This window comes from Suricata suricatta, chromosome 3 (genome assembly GCF_006229205.1).
Source record: "Suricata suricatta isolate VVHF042 chromosome 3, meerkat_22Aug2017_6uvM2_HiC, whole genome shotgun sequence".
Classification (NCBI taxonomy): Eukaryota; Metazoa; Chordata; class Mammalia; order Carnivora; family Herpestidae; genus Suricata; species Suricata suricatta.
The window spans coordinates 27,372,766-27,398,456 of NC_043702.1; the positions used below are offsets into that span (position 1 = coordinate 27,372,766).

The following is a 25,691-nucleotide window of genomic DNA, read 5'->3' on the forward strand; positions in this document are numbered from 1 at the left end:
GTTTAAAAGAACCACATACATGTGGATAGATAGACAGATGTTTATCTCTGCCAACAAAGAACTCAAGAAGGAAAAAAGATGAGTGAACTTCAGTAAGCATAGTGTGGACCAGAAGCTTAGTCAAAAAATGCCTTCATTTTCAAAAGTTTCAGCTTTGGGACAGCTAAAAAGTTTGCTACTTAGGAATCTGTTTTTAATACAATTGGAATGCAAATTACTTATGTAAACAAAGGTTGAGTTATGCAGAAACTATTAACTTGGGAGTCAAACTTTTATATACATTCCTGACAGACCACCCACGGGCATTAGAAAATTAATGCAACAAGAGTGTCAATGAGTACATTTAATTTGTAATAAGGAAGAAAGAGGGGGGAAACTACATAATGGCAAGTAATGGGTTTTTTTTTAAGTTTATTTATTTTGAGAGAGAAAGAATATGTGCAGGAAGGGCAGAGAAAGAGAGTCCCAAGCAGGCTCTACATTGTGGGTATGGAGCCCAATGTAGGGTTCAAACTCACAAACTGAGAGATCATGACCTGAGCTGAAATCAAGAGCTGGATGCTTGTTTAACTGACTGAGCCATCTAGGCGCCCCCTGGGAAGTACTGGATTTAATGAACAAATCAAAATGAAGAAATCTATGTGCAAGGCACTAAGGAGGCAAAAGATATTTGGGAAAAGATAGAAAAACACACCATTTACACAAATGCCTCTGATCAAACAAAAATAGAACTCAAAAGTACTTTGAAACAAATTTCGGTGAAAGCTAAAAAGAGAGACCTAAATGTCAGGTAGAGACATGACAGAAATGGAAACTTTGATAATTTTGCAAAAGGATCTTTGCTGTCTCTGAGCCAAAGGCCAAGTGTGCTCCAATTTGGCAGTCCTTATGTTTATGTTATCATAAATCACTATGTTATCTTTCACATTAAAAAGAACAATGATTGAATGTGTTTGGTAGGCTATAACCGAGCCTCTCAACCCCCACCACAAAACATTAAATACGATTTTAAAATGCTACTTTTAGAACAGAAGATGAATTAATAAAAACAGACCATTTTTGCCCTTACATATAATCAGAGAATGGTTATCTTATATGAAAAAGTATGTCTGATATTAATATTACATCACACGAGGACTAAAATCTAGAGTTTCAAGCAGAAGTTCAATAAACTCCCAAGACTCTCCTGGTGTCTGCACAAAACAAAGGACCACCTAAAGGGCTAACGTGCTTGAGCAATCCTAACAAAAACCCTGAAGAAAATACTTCCGTTTCAGAACTTTGCATAGTGAACAGAAAAGGGAATGTAACTGATGGCATCCAAGACTGAGAGAAGAGTTGGCACTTGCAGATTCCTTTAAGGAGAATGCAGCCATTAGTTTTTTTTGTCTCACTTTCCAAAGCAGAAAGATCTTCTACTCACTGTACTGTCCGCTGCTAGTTTGGTAAATCGGAGTTGGCACCGTTACAGTGGTGATGGCAGGTGCTGAGGTCTCCTCTTCAGACTTTTCTTCTTCAATCCTTGGCACTCCTGGTGCATCCGAAGACAAGTCGTTCAAAATTTTCCTAGAAAAAGAGAGAACTGTATTAACTAAAATATTAATATTTACTGGCTAAGCGCAAATAATAGATAGGAAAAGAACACAAGTGGAAAGCTGCTAGTAAAGGACAGCTGTTAAAAAGTAAGAACAAGAATAAACCATAAACGGATGAGGCATCAATGTGTCAAAATGAAATCATACAAGGACTAGAAAAGAAGATGAGTTTCTCTTTAACTTGAATGTAACAGGAGGCTATCACTCAAAATCTAGGTGTAAGCAAAGATTAATAAAATTGACTATAGAAAAAAAACCTTTTGTACGGCAAAGAACAACAAAACAAAGCCAAAAGATGATCAGCAGCACTAGGAGAAAATGTTTACATATATTACAATATATAATAATACATATATTATAAAGGAGCAATATCCTCCATATATAAAGAACTCTTAAAAATTTAGACATGGTACCTGGGTGGTTCAGTCCAGCATCTGACTTTGGCTCAGGTCATGAGCTCTTGGTTCATGAGTTTGAGCCCCGCATTGGGGCTATCAGGGCAGAGCCTGCTTCAGATCCTCTGTTCCCCTCTCTCTCTGCCCCTCCCCATGGGCTCACGCTCTCTCTCAAAAATAAACATTAGGGGCACCTGGGTGGCTCAGTTGGTTAGGTGTCCGACTTCAGCTCAGGTCATGATCTCACGGTTCGTGGGTTCGAGCCCCGCATCAGGCTCTGTGCTGACAGCTCGGAGGCGGGAGCCCACTTCGGATTCTGTGTCTCTATCTCTCTTTCTGACCCTCCCCTGATCACACTGTCTCTCTCTGTCTCTCAAAAATTAATAAAATGTTAAAAAGAAAATTAAAAAAAGAAATTATTTCTATTAAAAAAATAAACATTAAACAAAATTAAGGCAAAAAAAAAAAATAAATAAAACCCAAAAACCTGACTTTAAATGTCTTGACTCTCAGATTGTTAAAAAGTAAAAAAGCTGTGAGAAAACAGACACTCTCATTGCTCTGAGTATAAAATTGGCATACAACACTCATGGAATGAATTTGATGACACGTAACCAAAACTATGTTTACACAGCAATCTTACTTCTAGGAATTTACCCTTAAGATATACTTCCTACAGTACAAAAATACATACACATAAGGTTATTCGCAGTAACACTGTTTGTAACTGCAAAATACTGAAGACAATCTATATGCCAATACACTGTAGAATGGCTGAATAAACTATAGTTCACCCAGGTAAGAAGTATAGCATGTACATTTTGTATAAGAAAGAACATGAAATAAAATGTTTGTTCTTCTATTCACGAAAAAACTCAGAAAGGATAAACCAGATAGAGTTTAATGGGTAAGAAACAAAAAAAAAAATTGGGAAGAGGCACTTAAAAGTGTGTAGATTTTTTTGTACAATTGTGATTTCTGGAACCGTGTTAATGTTTCACATGTTTTAAAAAAATACTATCGGGGCGCCTGGGTGGCTCAGTTGGTTGAGTGTCCGACTTTGGCTCAGGTCAGATCTCACGTTTGTGGGTTTGAGCCCCGCATCGGGCTCTGTGCTGACAGCTGGCTCAGAGCCTGGAGCCCGCTTCCATGTCTGTGTCTCCTTCTCTCTCTCTCTGCCCCTGCCCGCTCATGCTTTGTCTCTGTCTCAAAAATAAATAAATCATTTAAAAAAAATTAAAAAAAAAAATACTATCAACAAGGATGGGGGGGTGGGTAAAATTCTCAAAGGGAATATAAATAAAAACAAATTAACCTTACTGTATTTCAAATGAGTAACATAAAGAGGGGGAAAAACCCAACCCAAGTAATTTTTGACATCTTAAATTTCTAACAAACCAGTATATAACAGCATCAACAGTCCATCCAAACTCTGCCCCTTAATCTTGTAATTGTCACAATTATACTTTCACATACCATATGCTCATTAACAAACTTATAATTCTTGTTTTATGATCTGTCTTTCTAATCACAGAATAACAAAACATAGTAACACTAACGTTACCATTATCAGAAATATAGAAAAATTTCTTTTATCTCCTTCAATATTTCTTTTTGCCCGGTTTCCCCTGGGAATTCTGTAACGGCTTCTACTAGAGCACCTCACTCTACTCCCCTAGGGCTCCTCACCAGTCTTTCCCACTTTGTCCCTATTTCTGTTCTCCATTCTGAGTAATTTTCTCAGTTCCCTTCCAGTCTGCCAATTCTCTCATCAGCTACTTGTATCTGATGAGATACAAAAACGTTTATCCCACTTACTGGTTGTTGTTTCTGTTTTTCTAATTCCTGATTGTACTTCTCATTTCTAAGATTTCTTAGTGCTCGCTTCGGCAGCACATATACTACTCATTTTTTCCCACATCTGCCTGTTCGCATTTAGTAAACTCCTAATCTTATCATAGGGATGATTTTTTCTCCCTTATCTCTTTGTGAGGGAGAAGCACAACTATTATAAACAGCTTGCAGACTGACAGCTGGTCACAAGATAACACTCTGGGCATCACTGCTCTACAGCACCGTTTCAAACTTCAGCACTGAAGAGAAGCACCTGAAGAGCATGTTAAAACCCAGATTCCTGGGTCCCCACCTCTCAGATCCTAATTCATTAGGTTTGGGGTAGGGGACTGAGAAATTTGTATTTCTAACTGGATTCCAATTTGTCAGAGTCATGTGTGGGTCACATTTTGAATAGTACTGGTCTTCACAACTTTTTTCAAACTCAGGTCACAACCCATATGTGGGCCATGAAAATGGTTATATATGTTGTAACCAATGTAAAACAAAAAACACCTGAACATCACACACAATATGGTAAGTACTGCTCTATTATTTACTTCAGATGCCTACATATGGGTAGATATATGTGGGTACCTGTGTATATGTATATGAATATGGACAATAGTATGTATACAGAGAGAAAACTATAAAGATATATTTCTTATTGTGGGTTGTGGTAAAAAACTAAAAGTTTAAAAGCTACTACTCTAAACCTGCATATAAATCTACATCTCTTTTGCATGAAGCCAGGAACATTCTTGTCTTCTCTTTCCAGTTTCTAATACTATTGCTCCAGAACATCTTGGTCATTCTTACATCATGGAGATATAGTTCATTTTCTCTTAAAGGAGATTCCAGATGTGGTCTTAGCAGTGGGATTAATTCCTTCCCTTAGTGTAGACATTAGGTTTTTACCAATGTAGCCTTATGGTATATTGCCTTTTTTGGCAACTGTATGTATCTGTTAATGATAATTAAAGAACATAATTACCTTTTTAAAACAAAATTTTTTTTATTGGAGAGAGAGAAAGAGAGAACACACTTGAATGCAAGTGTGTACATCGGGGAGGGGCAGAGGAAGAGGGAGAGAGAGAACCCTAAGCGGGCAGGGCTTGATTTCATGACTGAATCATGACCTGAACCAAAATCAAGAGTCAAATGCTTAACTGAGCCACCCAGGTGCCCCAAAAACAAATTCTTAATCCAGAATCTTGCATTTGAAGAACTGGTTTTATTTTATTTATTTAAAAAAAATTTTTTAACATTTATTTAATTTTGAGAAACGAAACAGATCATGAGCAGGGGAGGGGCAGAGATAGAGAGGGACACCCAGAATCAGAAGCAGGCTCCAGGCTCTGAGCTATTAGCACAGAGCCCAATGCGGGGTTCTAACCCACGGCCAGTGAGATAATGACTTGAGCCAAAGTTGGACAATCAACCAACTGAGCCACTCTGGTGCCCCGAACTGGTTTTATTTTAAACTTAAGTTCAGAAATCTTGCAATTACCACCAACAACTGACAGTCGGTTTCCCCTGGCCACTACGATCCTTCAAAGAACTTGTTCTCCCATCCAGTAGGGCATTTCTCCCCTAACGTCCTGACAGTTGCAAATGTGGTAAGTGTGGCTTCTCAGTTTTTCAGGGGAAGTGCTGGTAAAAATCCCAAACCAGGTGAGACCAAGTGAGAGTGCCGTAAGAACATCCTCTGGGTATTAATTAATCACTACAAAGCTGGGTTGTTCTAGGAAAAATTTATCTTGAATTATCAACTAATCCCCATTTCCCCAATCTTACAAGCATATCATAAGGGCTCTGTTAAAGATCTTGTTGAAGTCAAGACATAAAAGCTAAGTTTCAAGAATTTATAAGCTTAAAACAAAATGATACACAATGACTGTAAAGGAAGATATAGTATCTTTCATGAATGTAGCCATTTCTCTGCATATGTATATCTCAGGCATTTTCGATTTGGTTATGAGTTAAGGTGATACTATTTAAGTGATCTTTGCTAGGATACAGGCTACAACAAAAGATTTTCTTTCAACATAAAGTTCTTATTTTTATAAGGTCTACAACCAGAATTTACAGAATTTATTTACAACCATTTGCCTGGAATTTATATAGAGAGAAGCCAAGTAGCTTGTCAACACCTGGTTGGATTTGCTTCAGGATCAAATGTGTTAAATACTAACATAGTATTTATTTCAAAGTTCAAATCTAAAACGAGTTGTATTTAAGAAAAAAGAAGTCATGACCATAAATGCATACAACACATACTTGGTAATTTAAGATTTCTTAAGACCTCAAAATCAGTTTATTGGTATTCATTTAGGATCCTTCATTTAATTGAGAAAAAGGAGCCAAGTGGAAAAAAAAATTTTTAACCATCCCTTTGAAAAACAAATACCTTAGGCTAATAACAGGAAAGAATATTAGAAGTTTGAAATTTATTAAACTCTCAAGAAGCTTACAAAGATTTATGGAATTGTTCTTCCTGGAAATATTTAGTATGGAGACAGTTTCTACATATAAAAAAATGATTTGGGTCCATATTGGAGGCAAGGAATGGACTAGGCAACTTCTACAGTTGAACAGAAAAGCTATAGTAAGGTTTCCCTAAAATTAGGGAATATCAGCAAAGTATCACCCTGCAATAATGATTAAATTAATGAACAGTTATTTACTAAGTAACATGGCATGAGAAATGGTCTGCAAATGTGTTGCTAGGTAGAACTGACAAACTAGGAATGCTATAATCCTATCAAATATTCTAAACTTTTTAACAGAAAAGCAGCAGCTGGTATAGTTTACAAAAACAGACACAGGGGAAAAAATGTTTATGTAGGACTGTTCGGAGTAAAAAGTTTTCTTATTCTGAACAATAAAATTCAACTTGAGAGAAGTAACTCAAGATGAAGAGAAGTAATCTACACAGTCCCGAATTGAGCAGCTACTTGGTCTTCCAACATCTTTTAATCTGCAACTACCTAATTCTTCCTGATATATTTCCTTCTAAATCTTTTAAATATTAAATTCCATATCTAGGGGCTCCTAGGCAGTTGGCTAAGTGTCCGACTTCGGCTCAGAACCGTGATCTCATGGTTGTGGATTCAAGCCTCATATCGGGCTCTGTGCTGACAGCTCAGAGCCTGGATCCTGCTTCGGAGTCTGTGTCTCCCCCTCTCTCTGCCCCTCTCCTGCTCATATTCTGTCTCTCTCTCTCTCAAAAACAAAAACCTTAAAAAAATTTTTTTAATAAATAAATAAATACCATACCTGTAGGAAGGCCTCCTTGAAAGAATTTCTCTTCGTTTTTGGGAATCAGTTACACTATCCACTGACTCCTGTGAATCTTCACTTTCTGCAATAGTAGAAATCTGAAAGTAAAGAAGAACTTTATCTTGGTAATCGAATTTAGCTCCCATAAAGTTTTTATGAATTTTAAGAAAAAAAAAACACAAATATAAAAGGACATATATAAACCTTACACATGCTTCAGTACAAAAAAAAATCCATTTTTATGGGAGACAACCACACCATTCACTTTCTTCTCCCTTTTACTTATCCTATAGAAGTCAGAGTTAGACCTAAGATTTTTTGGTCAAAACCAAACTTTTGTGATATTTAAATTCAGCTTTATCTCTTTCAGGACTTCATGTAACCAATCTTGAATGCATCAATACTACTGTCAGTTGTTTTCTTATAATTGTTAGAACAAAACTACCATGTGAAGATTTCTGACATGAAGAAAAGAATAAATGACTAAATATTTGGTCATAAGCCTATATAGTGACTATACAAGTATTCTCACTTACTGTCAAACACTTGTGACTATATTTATAACTGTACAAATAAGACTGGTGATCCCCCAGATGATTGTTTTTAGCAAGTACATCTACATATAGACTGTCAAAGTTTTCATTAAGCAAAAACTCAAGGTAAAGAACTTTATTTCTGTTAAAGTATCCCTGGACTGAAAAGTACTGAAAATAAGTTGAACAAAGATTTTACATGGAATTAAAAAATAAATTAATAATAATAATAATAATAATAATAATAATAATAATAGCAACGAGTATTTATTGAGAACTTACTATGTGCCAGGGACAATGCTAAGGCATATACACGTATTTTATTAGTACTCACTAACAAAGCAACATCAGGTACTAGCTAAGTACAATTTTGATGTCCACTTCATAGACAGAAGAGCTCGAGGCACAAAGAGCTCGATGAGTAACTCACCCAAGTCACAAAGCTAGGAAGTAGTGGAGCCACTGTCAATAGCTGGCATCTCAGTTTTAGACATCCTTAACAGTATCAAAATCCTGTTGGTTCCAATCTCAAACCAGTTGTCAGAAGCAGCAACCCAGAGGTATTTTTAGGCCATTTTCAGACTAGAAGTTCACTCACCTAGTAGGCAGTAAGCCTGTCAAGATGATACCACCAAGCTTCTCTAGTCTCATCAGCAGGGGCCTCCTGCTCTTTCCTGAACTAGGTGTGCACCATGCTATCACAGTGAGAATTAGGTTTAATGAAGGCAAAACAGTCTGTGTGGCTCAGCTCTATGTCAAAATTTAGGGCAACTGCAGTAAGAAAAAACATATTCAGAGGAACTGGTGAAATCCCAAAGGTACTCTGTGGCCTGGGCCTATGGGTTTTAGATAGCAGGACTGATTTTGATAGGGCACTTTGTAATAGGCACTTACTCTCAAAAGAAATTAGGTAAATCTAGTAATTTTTCACAAAATCAATCTATAATAAAGTAATATGCCCCATCCAAATACTTTAAAATGTATGAACTATACTCTTAAAGACCTACACATTAACAGGCAACATTTAATAATCCAGAAACAACAGATAAAAAGATGTGCACGGCTGAATTTAGTCTGAGATTCTCTGCAGAATAATAATGCTACAGTTACTGCCAAAGAAGCACAGAGAACACTCCCACTAATCTGTAGCTGCTGTAACCAGCCCTCTCAGTGCAGTGTCTGCACAGACTTTCCCAGATACACAGCGGATGAGGAGCTATGAAAAGACCTCAGCGGAGAGTTAGGATTTCAAGGAACAACAAGACTGAACTTAAAGTCTTTGGCAGTTCTATGACAAGTGTTTACCTTCGTTAGTACTTCTCAAAACCTCAGTTCCTCTGTTCTTTGTCTTCTTTTCATGACCCTCATCCTCACAACCTTCTTTTAAGGAGTGTGACTTAGGCATACTCTTCCAAGTTGAAAGTCATTAAAACAAGTTTTAAAACATACTATATAAACTATCCATAGGGAAGCTGTGAAATGAAATAAATTAATGCTGCTTTTTAACGTATGGCCTTTGATTCAAAACCCTCCGCAACCCCTGCCAAACTCAGTGGCTCTATTACCCTTAGCCAGAAAATAGCTGCCCTTCCTCTGATCTAAAAGATTTTATCTATTTGGTCAGAAGGAATTAGCTTATCACTATGTAGTGATTATAACCATTTTAATGTAAAGAGTTCAGAATTACTCAATAAAAATAACAGGTATTAACATTTCCTCTTTGGGAGTACTGGCCAGGGAGAATTTACAAGCTATGTAGCCAATTCCTATGGACTATCTACCAAAACAAACAAAAACAGAAAAAAAATCCAAAATACACACTGGATCCACATTTTGAGATTAATAAAAATCGTATCAAAACTCTTTATAAGTAACAACTATTAATTATAGCTTAATATGTATTTAATGGGTTATTAAAAATAACCATATGAAAAATTATATTCCAATTGTAGGTATCACAGATTACTACCACATTCCAGTGATAGAGACCCATCCTCTGGCCCTTACCTCTTGTCACCTCTCTTATTAAACCTTTCTTCAGCTCCTTATATAGGTCATTAACCTTGACCACTTGGAAGATGAGATGTTTTCAAAAAGCCAAACCATATGTGTAGATGTAAAGTTTTGGATCTATATTCCCCAACTTTCTTTTAGTTTATTAAAAACCTGTACCTCCGATTAGTAAGAGAGGAAAATCTTCCTATTTTGAAGTGATTTGAAATTTTAAAATAAACTATACAGTACCAAAACCAAATTAGATTTTTTCCAAATTATTATTAAATTACTATTAAATATAATTTAATATGCTTCATTAAAAAACTCATTTAATATTTTATAACAGTGACTCGAACATCTGATTCTAAGCTTAGGCTTCTTAAAACATGATTTAATATTTGCCATTGTGGAAAAAGAGAACTCATGAAAGAGTAAGTGCATTTCTGGCTGGGCTTGCTAAATACTAAATCGGTTTTCATTTTCATCTACCAATCACACAAACCTTTGAGGAGATTTACCCAGTATATTTTCATCTCTGCGGCTCTCAGTTATTGTATACTACAGGTGTTACAATTTTACGTTTTAACAAATAAGTTCAACTACTACTGAAACTCTAGAACTAGACTCCTGAATAGTTTAGAAAACTCTATTTCCAGGGTTTAATAGTAAATAGATAGGAGTTTTTACGTGACAAATTTATATTGTTTGCACTTAAAAAAAACAAAAACCTGTGAATACATTTCCAAACTTCTTTCAAAATGGTCTCTCTCCGGCACAACTTTCTTTCAAAAATGTCACTGTATCCCAGGATAGTTGAAAGGGATTTCTTTTTTTCAAAAATATCTGTTAGGTAATATATCCCTTGCAAATCCTTGCTTACCATCACTGAAAAGATCAGAAACTCTGCAACACCTGTCTTGTTAAAAAAACAAACAAGTAACTCATCCTTATATTAGATAACTCTTAAGAACTTTGCTGCATGAGAGCCACTGAATCCCTATGTTGCACAAAAGGTTCTTATTATTGTTCCCACCATATTATCAAGTATTGTAAAGATTCTATCACATTTTACCAACCACTCTCCCTCTTGCTCTATTCAAGCCACATCTTTTTACTATTCCTTGATATGTAAACCATATTCTTACTCCTAAGCCTTTGGACTTGCTCTTACTATTTGTATGGTTTAGCCTTCTGCACTGGCTTCTGGTTTCCGCTGTGTTCCCTGACCACCTACATAAAAGAGAACACCGTTCCCTCCACATTCTCTATCCCTTTCCCCTGCTTTAATCATCTTCCCAGCACTTATCCTCACCTGACATATTTTATTTTTTCATTGTCTCTCTTCGCTCAAATGTGATCTTCATGAGAATAGAGAAGTATTATTTGTTCACTGCTGTCTTTCATAGCACCTAGAACAGTGACTGGCACATAGCATGTGATCAATAAAAATTCATTGAAGGAATGAATTCAATAATTTAAAGTAACAAAATCCATATATCCTGACACGTTTAAACTGTACTATATTAAAAATGCATTCAAAACTAACAAAGGAAAGTAAAGATGCCACTGTTAACTTCTATACATTTGTGTAATTCCCATTATTTCAGGGGGATTCTCATATAACCTGTGAGACTTGATCTATATAAGGATAAAGTTAAGGTACTAATGTCAAGCCATATATGAAATATGAGTATAGTGTAACTTCTAATACTTTTAGATTAAAAAATATAAAGAGATGCTAATTCTCTCACATCAAGAGAAATGTATCTTGTATATTTTGAAAAGGCTATTCTACAAACTTGTATTTTCCCATCTAGAAGTTTGAAGGACCACATCTCTCCTTGTTTGAACATCTCTTCTGATATAAGCTATTTCCTAATTACTAACATACTAATCATTGTTAACCAGCTGAAATAACCATTAAAGTTTAATATATATTGCATGGTTATTTTCCTTTAAAGAAAAAAATAAAATAAATAATTTAAAACACTAAATAAAAACTATTTGTGTGTCTCTATTCATAGAATTCAGGCTTTTTTTTTTTAACGTTTTATTTATTATTGAGACAGAGAGAAACAGCATGAGTGGGGAAGGGTCAGAGAGAGAGGGAGACACAGAATCCGAAGCAGGCTCCAGGCTCTGAGCTGTCAGCGCAGAGCTTGATGCGGGGCTCAAACCCACGAACCACGAGATTGTGACCTGAGCCGAAGTCAGCCACTTAACCGACTGAGCCACCCAGGCACCCCAGAATTCAGGCTTTCAATTACAAGCATAGCTGACCTCAATGGAAAAATGTGCTCTTGAAAAGATGAATAAATATTTTTATAAAGTTAACAGCCATAGAATTCTCGGGTCCAAATTATTACTGCCACAAAGATTAAAATTAAAAATATAATACTTAAATATCACATACTATGACCAAAAATTGTAATCTTAACAAATTTGGTAATTTTGGTGTGTTCTTTACAGAAAAACCTCTTATTATAAGTGAAAAGGGAAAGTGAGGAATCTGTCTTCTGCCTAGCAGGTCAGTTTCTTTCTACTATTGCCAAGAAGAAAATATGACTGGAGAATTAGTAATGGCACAGTAGAGAAAATAGTAAGGTAGCAGTCAATGAAATAAAAACCAAGGCACAGGATAAGAGACTACTGTTCAGTCAGTGTGATTCCACAGAAATATCAAATATCTCGATCGTAACTGCGACAACACTGTCAGCATCGTGTTAAAAATTTTATTCCCACTACCTTTCACTATGGAAATTCATATACCTTGATTTTTTTAAGCTTATTTATTTATTTTGAGAGAGAGCGAGAGAGTACGTGTGAGTGGGGAAAGGGGCAGAAAGAGGGGGTGATAACATCCCAAGCAGGCTTTGCACTGTCAGCGTGAGCCTGACACAGGGCTCAATCTTACGAACTGTGAGTTCATGACCTGAGCTGAAATCAAGAGTCAGACACTTAACCGACTGAGCCACCCACGCGCCCCTACCTTAATGTTTTCACATGACAACATTTCCCCCCCACATAAGTATCCAAGCAAACCAAAAGCACCAGAACAGAAGGACGTCCCGTGTAAGTAGAGGTGGGGAACAGTGGCTCAATGACTCAATAGTATAATATGGCTGAGTGGCTCTAATATGTCCTTAGAGGACATGAATTGAACACTTCCAGAGCAAAGGAGGCATTTCTCCCTCTACAAATATCAATCAGTCTGGCTACCAAACTCAAAAAAAAAACACAAGCGGTCTCATCCACAGAAGACAGCAAAAATGGTGAAGAGAAATCAAAGGTATACCATAGAATACATGGTTGTAGAAAAATAGATGTTTATTTAGTCTGGCCATTTTTTTTTTTTTTTAAGTAGGAAGGATGTGGGAGGTAAGGGAGAGGAAGTGGTCCAACAGAAAAGGAATTAAATTTGCTTAACTAGTTTCTGAGGATGAACTGGGACCACTAAATAGAAGTTTTAGAAAGGTATGTTCTGGTTCACCACAGGAGAATAGTTTAGCGATGACCCCTATTTACAAGCTGTTTAGCTGAGGAGACAGAGCCTCCTTCCTCAAAGGTGTTCAAGTAACGCTGGACTACCACTTGGAGGAAAGGGGGAAGAATACACAGGGAAATTAAGCAATACACTAAGGGCTGGGCAGGTAACAAGTCTGGCCTAGACCTAGACGATCTCTAAGATCTTTATGCAAACCTTAAATCTCATTTTTATAGAAGGACAGAGACATAATAATTTCTCACATTCCTTTCTGAAAATAGTTCTCTCCAAATCTAGGACTTAGGACTCACCTGAGTTCCCGAGAAAAGTCTTTTTAAGTCCTTACAGGAAGACTGTGAAGCAAAAAATATGAAATGGGAGGCTGGGATTATGGCCTACTTGAATGAATGTTCAAGTCTTTTTTTTTCTTTCAATAAGCTCATGGCAAAGGTGTGTACCGCTCTAGGTTCCAGTTAAGTAGTCACCTGTGGAGCTCTAGGTGCCTTTATTCTCTACAGATTCAATCCAAAGGCATAAGGTCTCTAAAGAATTAGGCAAAATGCGTAGTGTAATCCCTGGCCCTTAAGTTGAACTTTCTGAATATATAATCACTTCAAAGTTACATACTCTAACTTACATGAGTAGACATAGCTGGTTTAACAATGCTTTAAATGATTTCTAAATTCAGGTACTATCTTACGTAAGGTTATAAATTTTGACAAGGGTTTACTTTTTTCCAATTGCATGATCAGAAAATAATTACTACGTTATTATTTTTGTGTCTCAATTTTCCTGAACTAAGGTATATCAGTCTAAGTCTTTCCGAAACATTTCTACTTTATCTCCTGTAGCTAATGATTTCCCCAATTTTTTTTCTTCTGTATCTTAAGAAAAAGTCTTTTAATGAGGTCTATTCTTGTGTATATATGTTCCTATACATAAGGTGACTATACAGACACATTTTCCTTTAGTGTAAATTAAACTCTCAACTAGATATGTTCCTATTTTTATAACTAATGAAAGGAGAGAGGTGTGGCTGTAAACGACAGTTATGAAAGTAGATGCAGAACTTTTTATACACATACCTGAACTGTCTGGACTTGTGGAGACTGAATAACTGATGGCTGGGCCGCCTGAATAACGCCATGGACTTGAACTGTCTGCCCATTGGGCAGCTGCACTAAAGTTACGGTGGGAGCAGATGATGTTGCGTGAGCTGCTGGCATAGACACCTATGGTGTTGAACATGGAAAAAAATCACCGTCACAGACACCTCCTTGGAAGTAGTCATGCGTAACATGAAGCAACGTTTTAGCAGAAAAAGGATGGCCTTTCTGCTAGACAAGTATTTCACTAGTGTGAAAGAAACTAATGATTAAATTTAATATTCTTAAAAAAAAAAGACCATAAATGCCCCCACCCTTCCAAACCCTTCCAAATGATCAAAACAAAAACAAAAACAACAACAAAAAACTATTTTAATGTAGTATCAAAATTTGTAACACATACTTCCTCTGAATACTAAATACATTTTAATTGTATGGCATTTTACATTTTCCTACCTGCTTTCATGTCGTTTCTCCTTTTGCTCTTCGAAGAAATTAAGACTGGGTAATAAGGATTATCTCCATTTTAGAGACAAAAATATCAAGTGCTCAAGAGATTAAGTAACTTACCCAAGGTCAAGAGATATGCTAGTTTTGAAGGAATATAGAAGTCTTCAAAATATTATGTGTTGAATAACCCATATTCTAAAATACACCTGCTCCCAAACTTAGGCAAAACTTGTCTAAGTCTAGAATATACATCTTAAAATATATAGCATAGTTTTCTCTTTTAAACTCATTACAAGTATGCCTTTCATTAGTGAGAAAGTATTAATATGTATTATAAACTAAAAGTTTCTACTCCCCCAAATCAAACTGGTATGATAGTATTTTAAGGATTCATTTTCCTCTTGAAGGAATAAAAACAGAATTGAGGGAATATAAAAGATTCTAATTTCCTCCTGAGGCAGAAAGGCAATTTTAATGAGTCAATTTCTAGGGTCAAAGGGTTCTTATGTCATATATGTCTATTAGTTAGCATGTATTATTCTTATACTTGAACATATTCAGGGGTTCAGTATTTTTTGTCCATTCAGTAAAGTTATTGGGGACCCATGTGCCAAGGGCAGTGTCAGAACTGAAACTACAAACATGAAGAAAATCACTGGGGTACATGTGTGAAGGCATCAAAAAAAGAACATAAATATAATCCAGTGAAGTAATGAGGTTTGCCAAAAGAAAAACGAACACACGGAAGAGAGCTACGCAATGGCACCTAAGAGGAGGAGAGGGAAGAATGTGAATTTGAAACAAAGAATATAAATTAGGTATATTATGACTCTGAGGAGAGAGGCATAGACTATCAGGGAGAGAGGGATGGGTAAGAGTCAGTACTACTAGACTACCTAAGTGTGTTACTTTATGAATGTAGGAACTGGGAAGAGAGAACATTGTTAACAAACATAGGCTTGGGCTAGATGAGCTAGTCATGAAAAACCACCTATGTGTCACATTAAAGAACCTGCATTTTTCCCCCCTGAGATTGGGAAAGGCACTGAAGAACTTTTGAACTCTGGAGTATCATGGTGAGGTTTGCATGTTAGTATGAAAGACATTTATTTCATAGAAAGAGAAAAGTGGAGGTGAGGAGATTGAGCGAGCTTATATAGTAGGTAAGGTGAGATGAGAGATGATACAGCAAGAGGTAAAGCCCTAGTTTTGGTAGGGAGAGGACTGAAAGAAGTGATTTAATGAAAATTTAAGAGAGACAGACTAGAAAAGGCTTTATGAATGACTGGTTGAAGGAGAGAGAAAATCAAGGATGACCCACAAATCTCATGTTCAGGTAAGAATTGGTAAACTATGCCATCAACTAAAACAGAGAACACAAGAAGCAAGGAGAAGCACTGGGGTGGTTGGGGGACGGGGTGAAGGAGGACAGTGGAATTAATGTGAGATTAAAACCATGAGCCTCCATCTTTGGACAGTTAGGAAGTCCCTCCTTATTAATCATTTTCTCTCTGGCCACTATAAATCTTGTCTAGTTTTAGGTGGTTCTCAAAATGGGATCCATGGACTGCCACCATCACCATTACACAGGGTGCCTCTTTACAAAGTCAGAATCTTTTGGAGGACCCAAGGACACTTTCCTCTGCACTTAAGTTTGAGAATCACAGAGTTACTCAAGAGTATCTCCTCTTAGTTCCATACAAAAGCTCTTCTAATATTTGAAGCAATTATTTTATCTTCTTCTCTATCTTACAGACTAAATGTAACAAGCTAACTCAATGAATAATCCCTAGTCTACCCTGATTTTTCTACATAATGAATGGCTCCTCTTCTTATAAGCTTACAAACGATACAGAAAATAAGATAAAAATCACTTACGTTCCTACCACCTACAGCTAATCACTGTTAATATTTTTGCTACAGATATAGGTGTTTTTATAACACACTATCATGGAATCCATTTTATTTTTTGAATCCATTATAAATATCTTTCCATAACATTAATAGTTTTCTTTAGTGGTTTTAATGGTTACACAATAAAATTACATACTTTGTTTAATAAATTCCTTATTATTATTTAGGTTTTCAAATTTGTCTATTACAAGAAAGCTGCAATGATCATCCTTTAACTTAAGTTAATCCATAAAAGTTTATCCTCATAGTCAAAACCAAGATTTTTTTCCTTTCCACTTTAAAAAAAAAAACTCTGTAAATTTCAAAAGTAAAATGAGGCCTCTTATTGTTTTAGATTGATCTTCTTTCTTTACTAGTTGGGCTAAAATTTTTTCTGTTCCTTGATCACTATAATCATGGATTTGACAATTTCTATTGTATTTTCTGGTTTTAAATATGACAATAAAAATACCAGCATTAGAATTATGAAAAGAAACTATGACAAAAATGTGTAATGTATATGTTAAGGACTTGGATAAGTAAATGAAAAAAAACCCTGTAGTTAAGAATAAAAAACCTAAAACTATACAAATGGGAACAGAAAACCAGCTTTTCTAACACTCAAACATCATGTCATTCTGTTCTAAGTCAATCCTAGATGACTGCCTAATAAGGATGACAAATTAAACATATACATGTAATTTTGCTCCTTCCTGAATCTCCAATTAAACGTCACAAAATTGATTTTGTTTTTACGGGCATAAGGACATGGGCAAAGAATGGGAAAGGAGGTAACAGGTGTAGTTTTGGAGGCTGGAAAGAATGGATGAATGGTGGTAATAAAGGCCAACTCATGAGGGAGATGCAGGGAAAGCCGGATTTGTACCACAAAATCCTTAAGAGGTTCAGGATCTAAGTCACCCTGGAAGGTGAAGTTAAGGAGAGCTGAAAATAAGGAAGCTGGTTGAAGGGTCTTTGAGAATTGGATCCCCTCTCCTGAACTCCCTGTGGAAGAATAATTCATCTACCCCATGCTGACAGAAAAATGGAGATTTAATTTCTGGATAGAGGATATTACACCAGACGCTGCTGAAGGTGGGGTAACTAACCTTCAGTCTTCTTCTCTCACTTGGCTCCCAGGCCTTTACCCTGTAAATAAGAGATCAGCAAAGCTTTCCCTGAGGAACTTAATCAATGACAAGGGGCTGAATAAAGACTTGACAGATAGTGACACTAGGAAGGCCATAATCACCCGACACTGAAGCTCACAGCTTACAGGCACTAGGCCCCGAACACACCCAGAGCTTCCAACGCAGTTCTGTGGTCCCTACTTTAAACCTGAGCAGACAAGCACAAATTATAAGACATCTGAGGAAAGCTTTTTAATATGAAAGATGGAGACCAAATCAAATTGAAGGGCAAAAATCTATATAGAGAAAAATCTATGTGAGGAAAAGAAAACGTAAAACTTAATATTCTCAGAAATAAAAGAAAACATAGCCTTTATGAAACCTAAGCAGGATGCTATTAAAACACAAAGGGACAACAACAACAAAACCTCCACAAAAGGACTATTCAGAGAACAAAAGGAACTCTTGGAAACATGACACCAGAAATAAAAAATTCAACAAAGGGGTTGGAAAACGACGTTGAAGAAATCTCCCAGAAAACAAAGCAAAAAGACAAAGAGAAAGAGGAGGGAAAAGATAATTAAGAAACAATTCTATAGGTATAGCATCTAGATCACTAGGATCCTAGAGAAAAAAAATCTTCAACCAAATAAAAGAAATTGCCCAGAATCAAAGACAGGAGTTTCCACTATATCTATATATATCTATCTATCTATATATCTATATATATATATCTATACATATATATCTATCTATATATATATATATAGAGAGAGAGAGAGAGAGAGAGATCTATAAACAATGGATGAAAACTATTTAAACCAAGGTCCTAATAATGAAATGGTGAAGCACTCACTGTGAACAGAGAGAAGTCAGATACCAGAGAGAGAAAAGAAGTAGTTCAGTCCTTTCCAACAAGAACACTACTTGGTGGCTGTGGATCAATGCCTTCAAAATTGGAAAGAAAAATTATTTCTTTACCAAGAATTCTTTACTCAAACTTGCTTAAGAAACCACTGGAAAACATGCTTTACTGTATCAAGAACACAAACTCAATAAGAGAAAGCAGGGGGAAGGAATTTCCCGGAATGCATTATAAGCAGACTCAGAGGACAACCAGATCAGACACAACAGGGCCACCCAAGAGATAGATATGTGGCAGCTTGTCATCACCAAGATGCCTGCTGGCGCTGAACCTTTTACCAGAAGGCCAAATGGTTAGAAAAATCCAGACTCTCATCTTTGCATGTTTGCCTTGACCATATTTTGAGGAAGCCCTGGCTCTTCCCCCTTTATTTCTGCACCTGCCTCATCCGAGTATTTACTTCAAGCCCAGATAATATTCTGCTTTGTCTTAACTCCTGAGGGTGGAGGCGGGTCCTATTAATAAGAAGAAAGCATAAAGCAGCCCACTCCTTGTGACTCTCTCCAGCTGGAGACCCAATATTTGGCCCATACTTTCGCTTCGTGTAGTAGCTGTCTGTGGTTAGCCCCCTATTCTCCAAGACCCATTCTTGCTCAGAGACTCCCCTAAGAGGGTTTTTAAATTCTTCAGGAAGCTGAAGTTCAAGATCCCAGAGCCTCTGCTAGGATTGTTTTCTCTTGGGAACCCTTATCAGAAAGAGACAGTACCACACTTTTTTATCTAGCAGGTTTATGTATTATTTGGTTTTCATATTAACTATCTTTCTCATTTAACTGCAAATGACAGTTAATAAAATAAAAATATTTGGGGAAAAATACACCAGAACAAAAATAAGGATGAGAGAATATAACTTTAGAGATAGAATGTTTAAGACAAAGACAAAAATGAACGAATCATGAATTATATTTAAAGGATACAGGAAACAAAAACTGTTATTATCCTTGAAATTTACTTGTGTGTCACTTTGTTTATCCTTATTTTTTAGTTTAAGCCCATGGAAAACTTAGCCTCTCAGATTATCTGAATTCCCATGTCCCAAAATAAATCTGTGTGATATGAAAAACGAAAACAAAACAGTTACCATATTGGGTTTTCTGCCTTTGTTTAAGAGAGATAATCTACCCATTATTAAAATGTCATTATTTTCATTCAGGTCACTACAAATAGATAATCAGTGTTAAAAATCAGTAAAAAAAAATCAGTTAAAAAATCAGTGTTTAACTTTTCTGTTATGTTACTAAATTAACTGTATCATTTCTAAAATAAGGCTAATACTAAGTAAACAGGAATTTTGAATTTCTATGCCTATCTCTATAATAAAAACTAAATCTTCTTGTTTAAAACAAAGTCCTCTTGGGGAAGATGTAACTTGGAATCTCTCCATGTATTTTATACCTGGGCTAATGTGGCAATCTGTGGCTGGGCTTGAACTGTCATTTGCTGGTTTTCAGCTTCTGTTACAGCTGCATCTCCACTCTGCTGGTTCTCTGCTCCAGATTCCATGGTCATTTAGTTACCTACAATAATATGGAAGAGTGTTACAAGCACTACAGTGCTTTGTGCTTTTGACTTTAAAGGCAAATTTCAGATTATAAATAGGTACATGTGTTGGTTACATTAGCAAATGCACTCAAGTCTAGTTAAAAAGAAAATAACCTAGCCAAAATACTGTCAAACTCATCCAAATCTGCTGAGCTGTAGAAGTTCTAGTTCCTTCAAAAAGAAAACAACAAAAACAAAAACAAAAAACCTGTCTTTTCACTTGTTACTTCTTCCTAACAGGATTGTATTCCATCTAGAAGGAAGAAGGGATTCCTCCTTTCCATGAGTCTCCTCTATGAACAAGGGGAGGACAGTACCAGTATAATCAAAAATTTTCCAAACTGTACTACTAATCAGGTATGGAAAGAAGGTAGAGAGTAGAAGTAAGCTGATGACAGGGTATATGAGATACTGGCTTCATGGTACCTCCCAGTATTTCCTATTATAGGGAAGAAGCAGAAAATTATAAACTACATCCACAGGAAATGGTCAGACAAAAATCAGCCCACGTTGTGGGGTATCAAGATAGAAAGGTGGGATAAACAGCCACAGAGCCAAATTCGAGGCCCCAGACACTGCCAAAGTTAGTGTTCTGACTCTTCATCATATGTATGGTGTGCAACAGTACACACACACAGACAGGAAATAAAATTGAGTAAGTTAATCAAGGCTGCTCTTTTTTAATTTGGGACTCTACTTGCTGATGTATTTATTGGGTAATCTGGCACTGAATGGCAGCAAAAGTAAGCGGAGAACAATTCCTAGCAGCAGCAACAGCAGCAGCTACGTGCAGGAGATTTCTGATAACAGAAATAAATTTCTGGTAATAATTGTGTCTAAAGGATTCACATACCAAGGGATTACTTCTTAATTGTGTACTACTGTTATCATTTAGTGCCTGGCATATTACCTGTCAAAAATGAATTTATTAAAAATAATGACTACCTACAATGATTCCATAAATAACACAAAAGGTCCAATGCTTTTCCAGAATTATATTTATTTTATAACTGAAATTGATAGATCATCAAAACTGTGACCATTCCTTATATGATTATACATGCCATTGTAATGCATCATATACGAATATTTTGCCACCACTCACAGCACAGGGTTCTAGAAAAAGTTTTACAAGTGACAGTTTAAAAAGTGGAAGTAAAAATACCTCTGTGGAAATGAGTATAAATAATTTAGAAATACAGAATCCACAAAAGAGATTACAAATGAAAAGATCAACACACTTAACTACATATTATTTAAAACACTCATATGACAAGACACTAAGCCAAGTGCATAGGGAAAAAAAACATCTGCATATATAATTGATACAATAACATCTAGAATACAGGGAAACTACTAGTCAATAAGAAACTCCATTATTGACTAGTTCACAAAGACATATATTCAAAGATATTCACTGTAGTTATTTTTTTAACAGCAAAAAACTGGAAATAAGTATCCATTATCAGAAGGACCATTCAAGAAATTACAGCAATGAAAAATAAAAGTCTGTAAAAAACGACAGATAAAGCTTTCCAAGACAAACTGGGCGGAAAGGCAAGTCACAGAGCGCACTGTAAAAGAGAATTCCACTTAGTAAAAAAACAAGTCAAATTGTCCTAGAACACGTTCTATATATGCATCAGATAAGGTATGGGAAGTTATATACTAAACTGTGAGCGGCAGCTCTGAAGAGAGGAAGGTGTGGTGGAACTGGATAGGTTGACGACTTTCACCTTGTACTTTTCACATAATTTAGTATTTTGTTTTCTTCCCATCAGTATTATTTCAGGATTATTTGTACAATTTAAAAGATTTTAATACCAGAAGTCATGAACAACATTTTGAAAACTATGAACCAAAAACTATTTCAATCATGCTTTTGAGATACCTGTTGAAAAAAAATTTTAAGTCTCAGATATTTTTTATTTGAAATTACAGTGTTTATTTAAATCTTGCCTAAATTGTTACCCCGTATTTCTAAACAGCAAAAATACTGTTCTTAAAAATTATCAAGTGACTTTATTATTACTTGTGATAACTGAGTTATATACTTACAATCTGTGCTCTTTTAAACTAAAAAATTTAAGAAAAGACATTAATAACAAAGCAACATCAACAACAAAATGGTCTCTGTATCCTAAATGTTCTCCATACTTTTGGTCTGCAAGCAAATAGCATGTGAAAACCACCTAATCTCAGTAACATGCAAGTGAATCCATCTGAGGACAAGACAGAACTGAGTCAAGCTAAGTATGGGTTAAGAAGTCCAGAAACTCGTCTCCGTCTTCTACGGCATCATTTCAATGAGAATAAAGGTAAACACAAATTTATCATCATACCTCTTCTGTAGACAAGAGCATACACCAACCATTTTTAAAAGACTCTATTCCATACTGCACTTTTTTGTAACCTGCGCTATCATCTATATAGTTTCAATCTCCCATTTGATTAAAAGCAACCTAAGGCATGGATGATATATCTCCCCCCACCACCACCACTATACAAAACCAGGACTACTTAATTTTTTCTGGTGTTTAAGGTATACAGCATCATTATAACTTTTTGTTGCAGAAAATAAAATATAATAAAGAAACAAAACCACTAGTTAAATAATTATAGCTACAAGGACACATTCAAAACAAGAATGTGATCTGCATCCTTCTCCCCTCCCCAAGAGGTTAATAGTCTTAAAAAAAAGAACAAAAAGTGTGATATTTTCAACGGATATGATTCTCTCACCTAAACTGCCACTGTTTTATTATCATTTCGTTCATTCAGGAAGACTACTAATCTTTTTCAGAGAAGGGGACAGCTTTCTTAATTTTTATAACTCTTAGCTTAAGTAGATACCAACATCTCAAGGAATAGTACAAATACTGTCTTTCATCTGAAAATTCTCAACATGCTTTTCTCAAAGTGTAAGTGGTAATTGTTTAAGGAATAACAATTTGTTTCGGATCAGAAACTCACTGACTGAACTATATCAGACACTGTCCTTTTGGTTTTTACCATGAAGGTACAGAAATGGCAGTCTCTAACTAGACTAACACTTAAAGTGGGTTCATTCTTTTTGGACTTCAAAAACTTTTGCTCTTTTTTGTTTGTACCTTCAGGTAGAGAGAGAAGAGATGTTACAGTATCACATGTACAATCTTCAATTTTTCTAACAACCAGGAGCAGTCTAGCCAGAAGTGCAGTATGCAGACACAGGATCGATTACTACAGCCAATATGTGGGTGTCCACAGTTGTTTAAAGAAAGGGGATTCTTAATTGATTATACAAATGAATATTTCTGAGAAATACAAAAATTAAGAAGGAGTAAATACTGCAATAAAATAGTTAAAAGATCAGGTACTTATAAGCTCAGGGAGAATGTTGTATAAATACTGGGCCTGGAACATCAGAAACAGAATGGACCTTAACACTGAAAATATAGTATCAGCTTGACAGTTTGGGGGTCCTTTTCTTCTAATATTTCAGAATTATAAAATTTGGGGTTATTGATACTTAAGATTTGGAATTTTCATAATTTTTCCCTAAAAATTTACATAATCCTTTGGAAATCCTAAGTTTGTAACAAATTTCAAAAGTATCATGCCTAAAAGAATAAAAATTATTTAAACCAATTCACAAAGATACATATCATTTTGCTATAATGTTTTCTAGAATTCTGTCTCTTATTATTAAAAATAAAAAGTGAAGTGATTCTTAGTATTATTCACCCAATAACCAGAGAAATAAATGCTGCTGTGAGGAGTGGGGAAAAGAAGCCTAACACTTGATGGGAAGCTGATCCATCACCAAGAGGTCACTGGAAAATTTAGCTTCCTCATCTATGAAAACAAGGAAGATGAATTAAAAGAGTTCTTCCAGTTTTAAATGCTCTGATCCCCGAGAAATGACACAGATGTATGGAGAGACACGTAATTATGCAGGCCACTTAATAAAATAATATATACAATAAGTGAATTATTTATTACTATATAGTAATATTTAAATAGTAAAAGAAGACAGATAACCTAGGAATGGGTCACCTAGTCTCTGGATCTTGGATTAGTACAGAGCTATTACCACTTACTGATTTATAAAATCATGAAACTGCAATACAACTTGAGATAATTAGCAGTACTTAAAAAAAAACAAAAGAAAGAAAAAAGAAAAATGCTCCAAGACCAGACACTAGTTAATAAAGATTCCTCTTTCAATGTTGGACAGCCTCTCTTATCATTACACTGCTCTGATCACATCTGTTGTTAGTTATTAAATAGTTTTATAGTCCTCTTTCTTAATTTTCAAGGAGGATAAAGAAGTTTTTCCTTTCCGTCTTAAAAAGCTTCAAGAAACTTGCCTAAGACTATATCACTTTTGTACCCTTTATATGATAAAGACAGCAGATACTGAAAACTTCAGGAAGTTTAGATAAACATCCCAGGAAAGTATCAAATGAGTGCTTCCATGACAAAATTTAAAAGGAAAGAAAATGTTCTGCAATAGTCAAGAGTGGTGGAATTCCAAAGAAGCACGGAGGACGGACACAGCATTCATAAATTTGGGGAAGGAGGCTAACTTTTCTGATAAGAAAAATGATATGAGGAAAGGCTGACATGATAGTATGCCTTTAGAGAAATGAGTGGCACCCAGTGGCTGGTGTCAGATTGTGTTCAGAAGCCAGGAGAGAAAACAAATGAGAACAGAATAGTCACTCCACAGCTATCAGCAATTACCTGCTAGGACAAAATGAGAAATGAGAATGATGTCTCTTTAAAGTAAGTTAATTGGGTTTAGAATTTCTATATTGCAATGAATTTCACTTCTTTAGAGCAAAATATCCTGAGAGAATTCAGCACAAATAACTAAATAAAACCAACATCTGCAATTTTAACAATTTTTATTATATACATTATAAATGTATTAGGGTATCATATCTGAACACTGACATGCCAGGTACTGTCAAATAACTGGGGAAAAAGAAATACACAAATCAATTTTTAAAAACACTTTCCTTTTGTGGAACTTACATTCTAGGGCGTGGGAGCAAGAGAGAGAAGGTAAGTAAAATGCATAATAAATCAGATGGTGAGCGGTAGTGTGTAAAAAATAAAGCTGCGAAGGAAGTTGGAGGGATCTGCAAGATTTTAAAAGCTTACCAGTGAAACCCTCATTAATAAAGCAGCATGTAATTCACCTACTCAGATTAGCTATACCTAGCATATCATATACACACTAGTGGTAATCTTCTAAATCCTACTGTCTGAACTTGACAGGAGTTACCTTCTAAATAACTATCATAGGAATCAATACCGGAGACTGAAATTTGGTAATAAATGAATTTTAATAAAAATTAATTAAGTTATTCACCAACTCAGCACCTCTAAAGAACTATGCCGAATGAGGGACAAATTTCTGGCAGTACTATTTTTATATCTATATGCCTTTGTCAACTTAACCAAAGATCATCAAACAAGAAAGCAAGTCCATATCGTCACTTTTGCTAAAAATCGTTACAAAAGGAATGATTCGTGCA

General features: G+C 35.6%; 1 protein-coding gene across 5 annotated transcripts in view; it reads right to left on the reverse strand.

Annotated features, from left to right (window-relative positions):
* Window positions 1-25,691, reverse strand: part of CREB1 (cAMP responsive element binding protein 1) — a 59,416-nt gene that overhangs the window by 22,069 nt on the left and 11,656 nt on the right. For 3 of the 5 annotated variants that reach the window (XR_003906501.1, XM_029933964.1, XM_029933965.1), the window contains exons 2-6: window positions 20,017-20,138; window positions 14,203-14,349; window positions 13,429-13,470; window positions 7,103-7,203; window positions 1,424-1,566 (exon numbers count right to left, since the gene is read on the reverse strand). Coding sequence is in view for 4 of the 5 variants with exons in the window: in XM_029933964.1 (XP_029789824.1) it covers window positions 1,424-1,566; window positions 7,103-7,203; window positions 13,429-13,470; window positions 14,203-14,349; window positions 20,017-20,130 (547 nt within the window). In the remaining variant the exon portion in view is untranslated. The remainder of the gene's footprint in view (window positions 1-1,423; window positions 1,567-7,102; window positions 7,204-13,428; window positions 13,471-14,202; window positions 14,350-20,016; window positions 20,139-25,691) is intronic. The other 2 variants (XM_029933966.1, XM_029933967.1) reach the window with 2 other exon arrangements.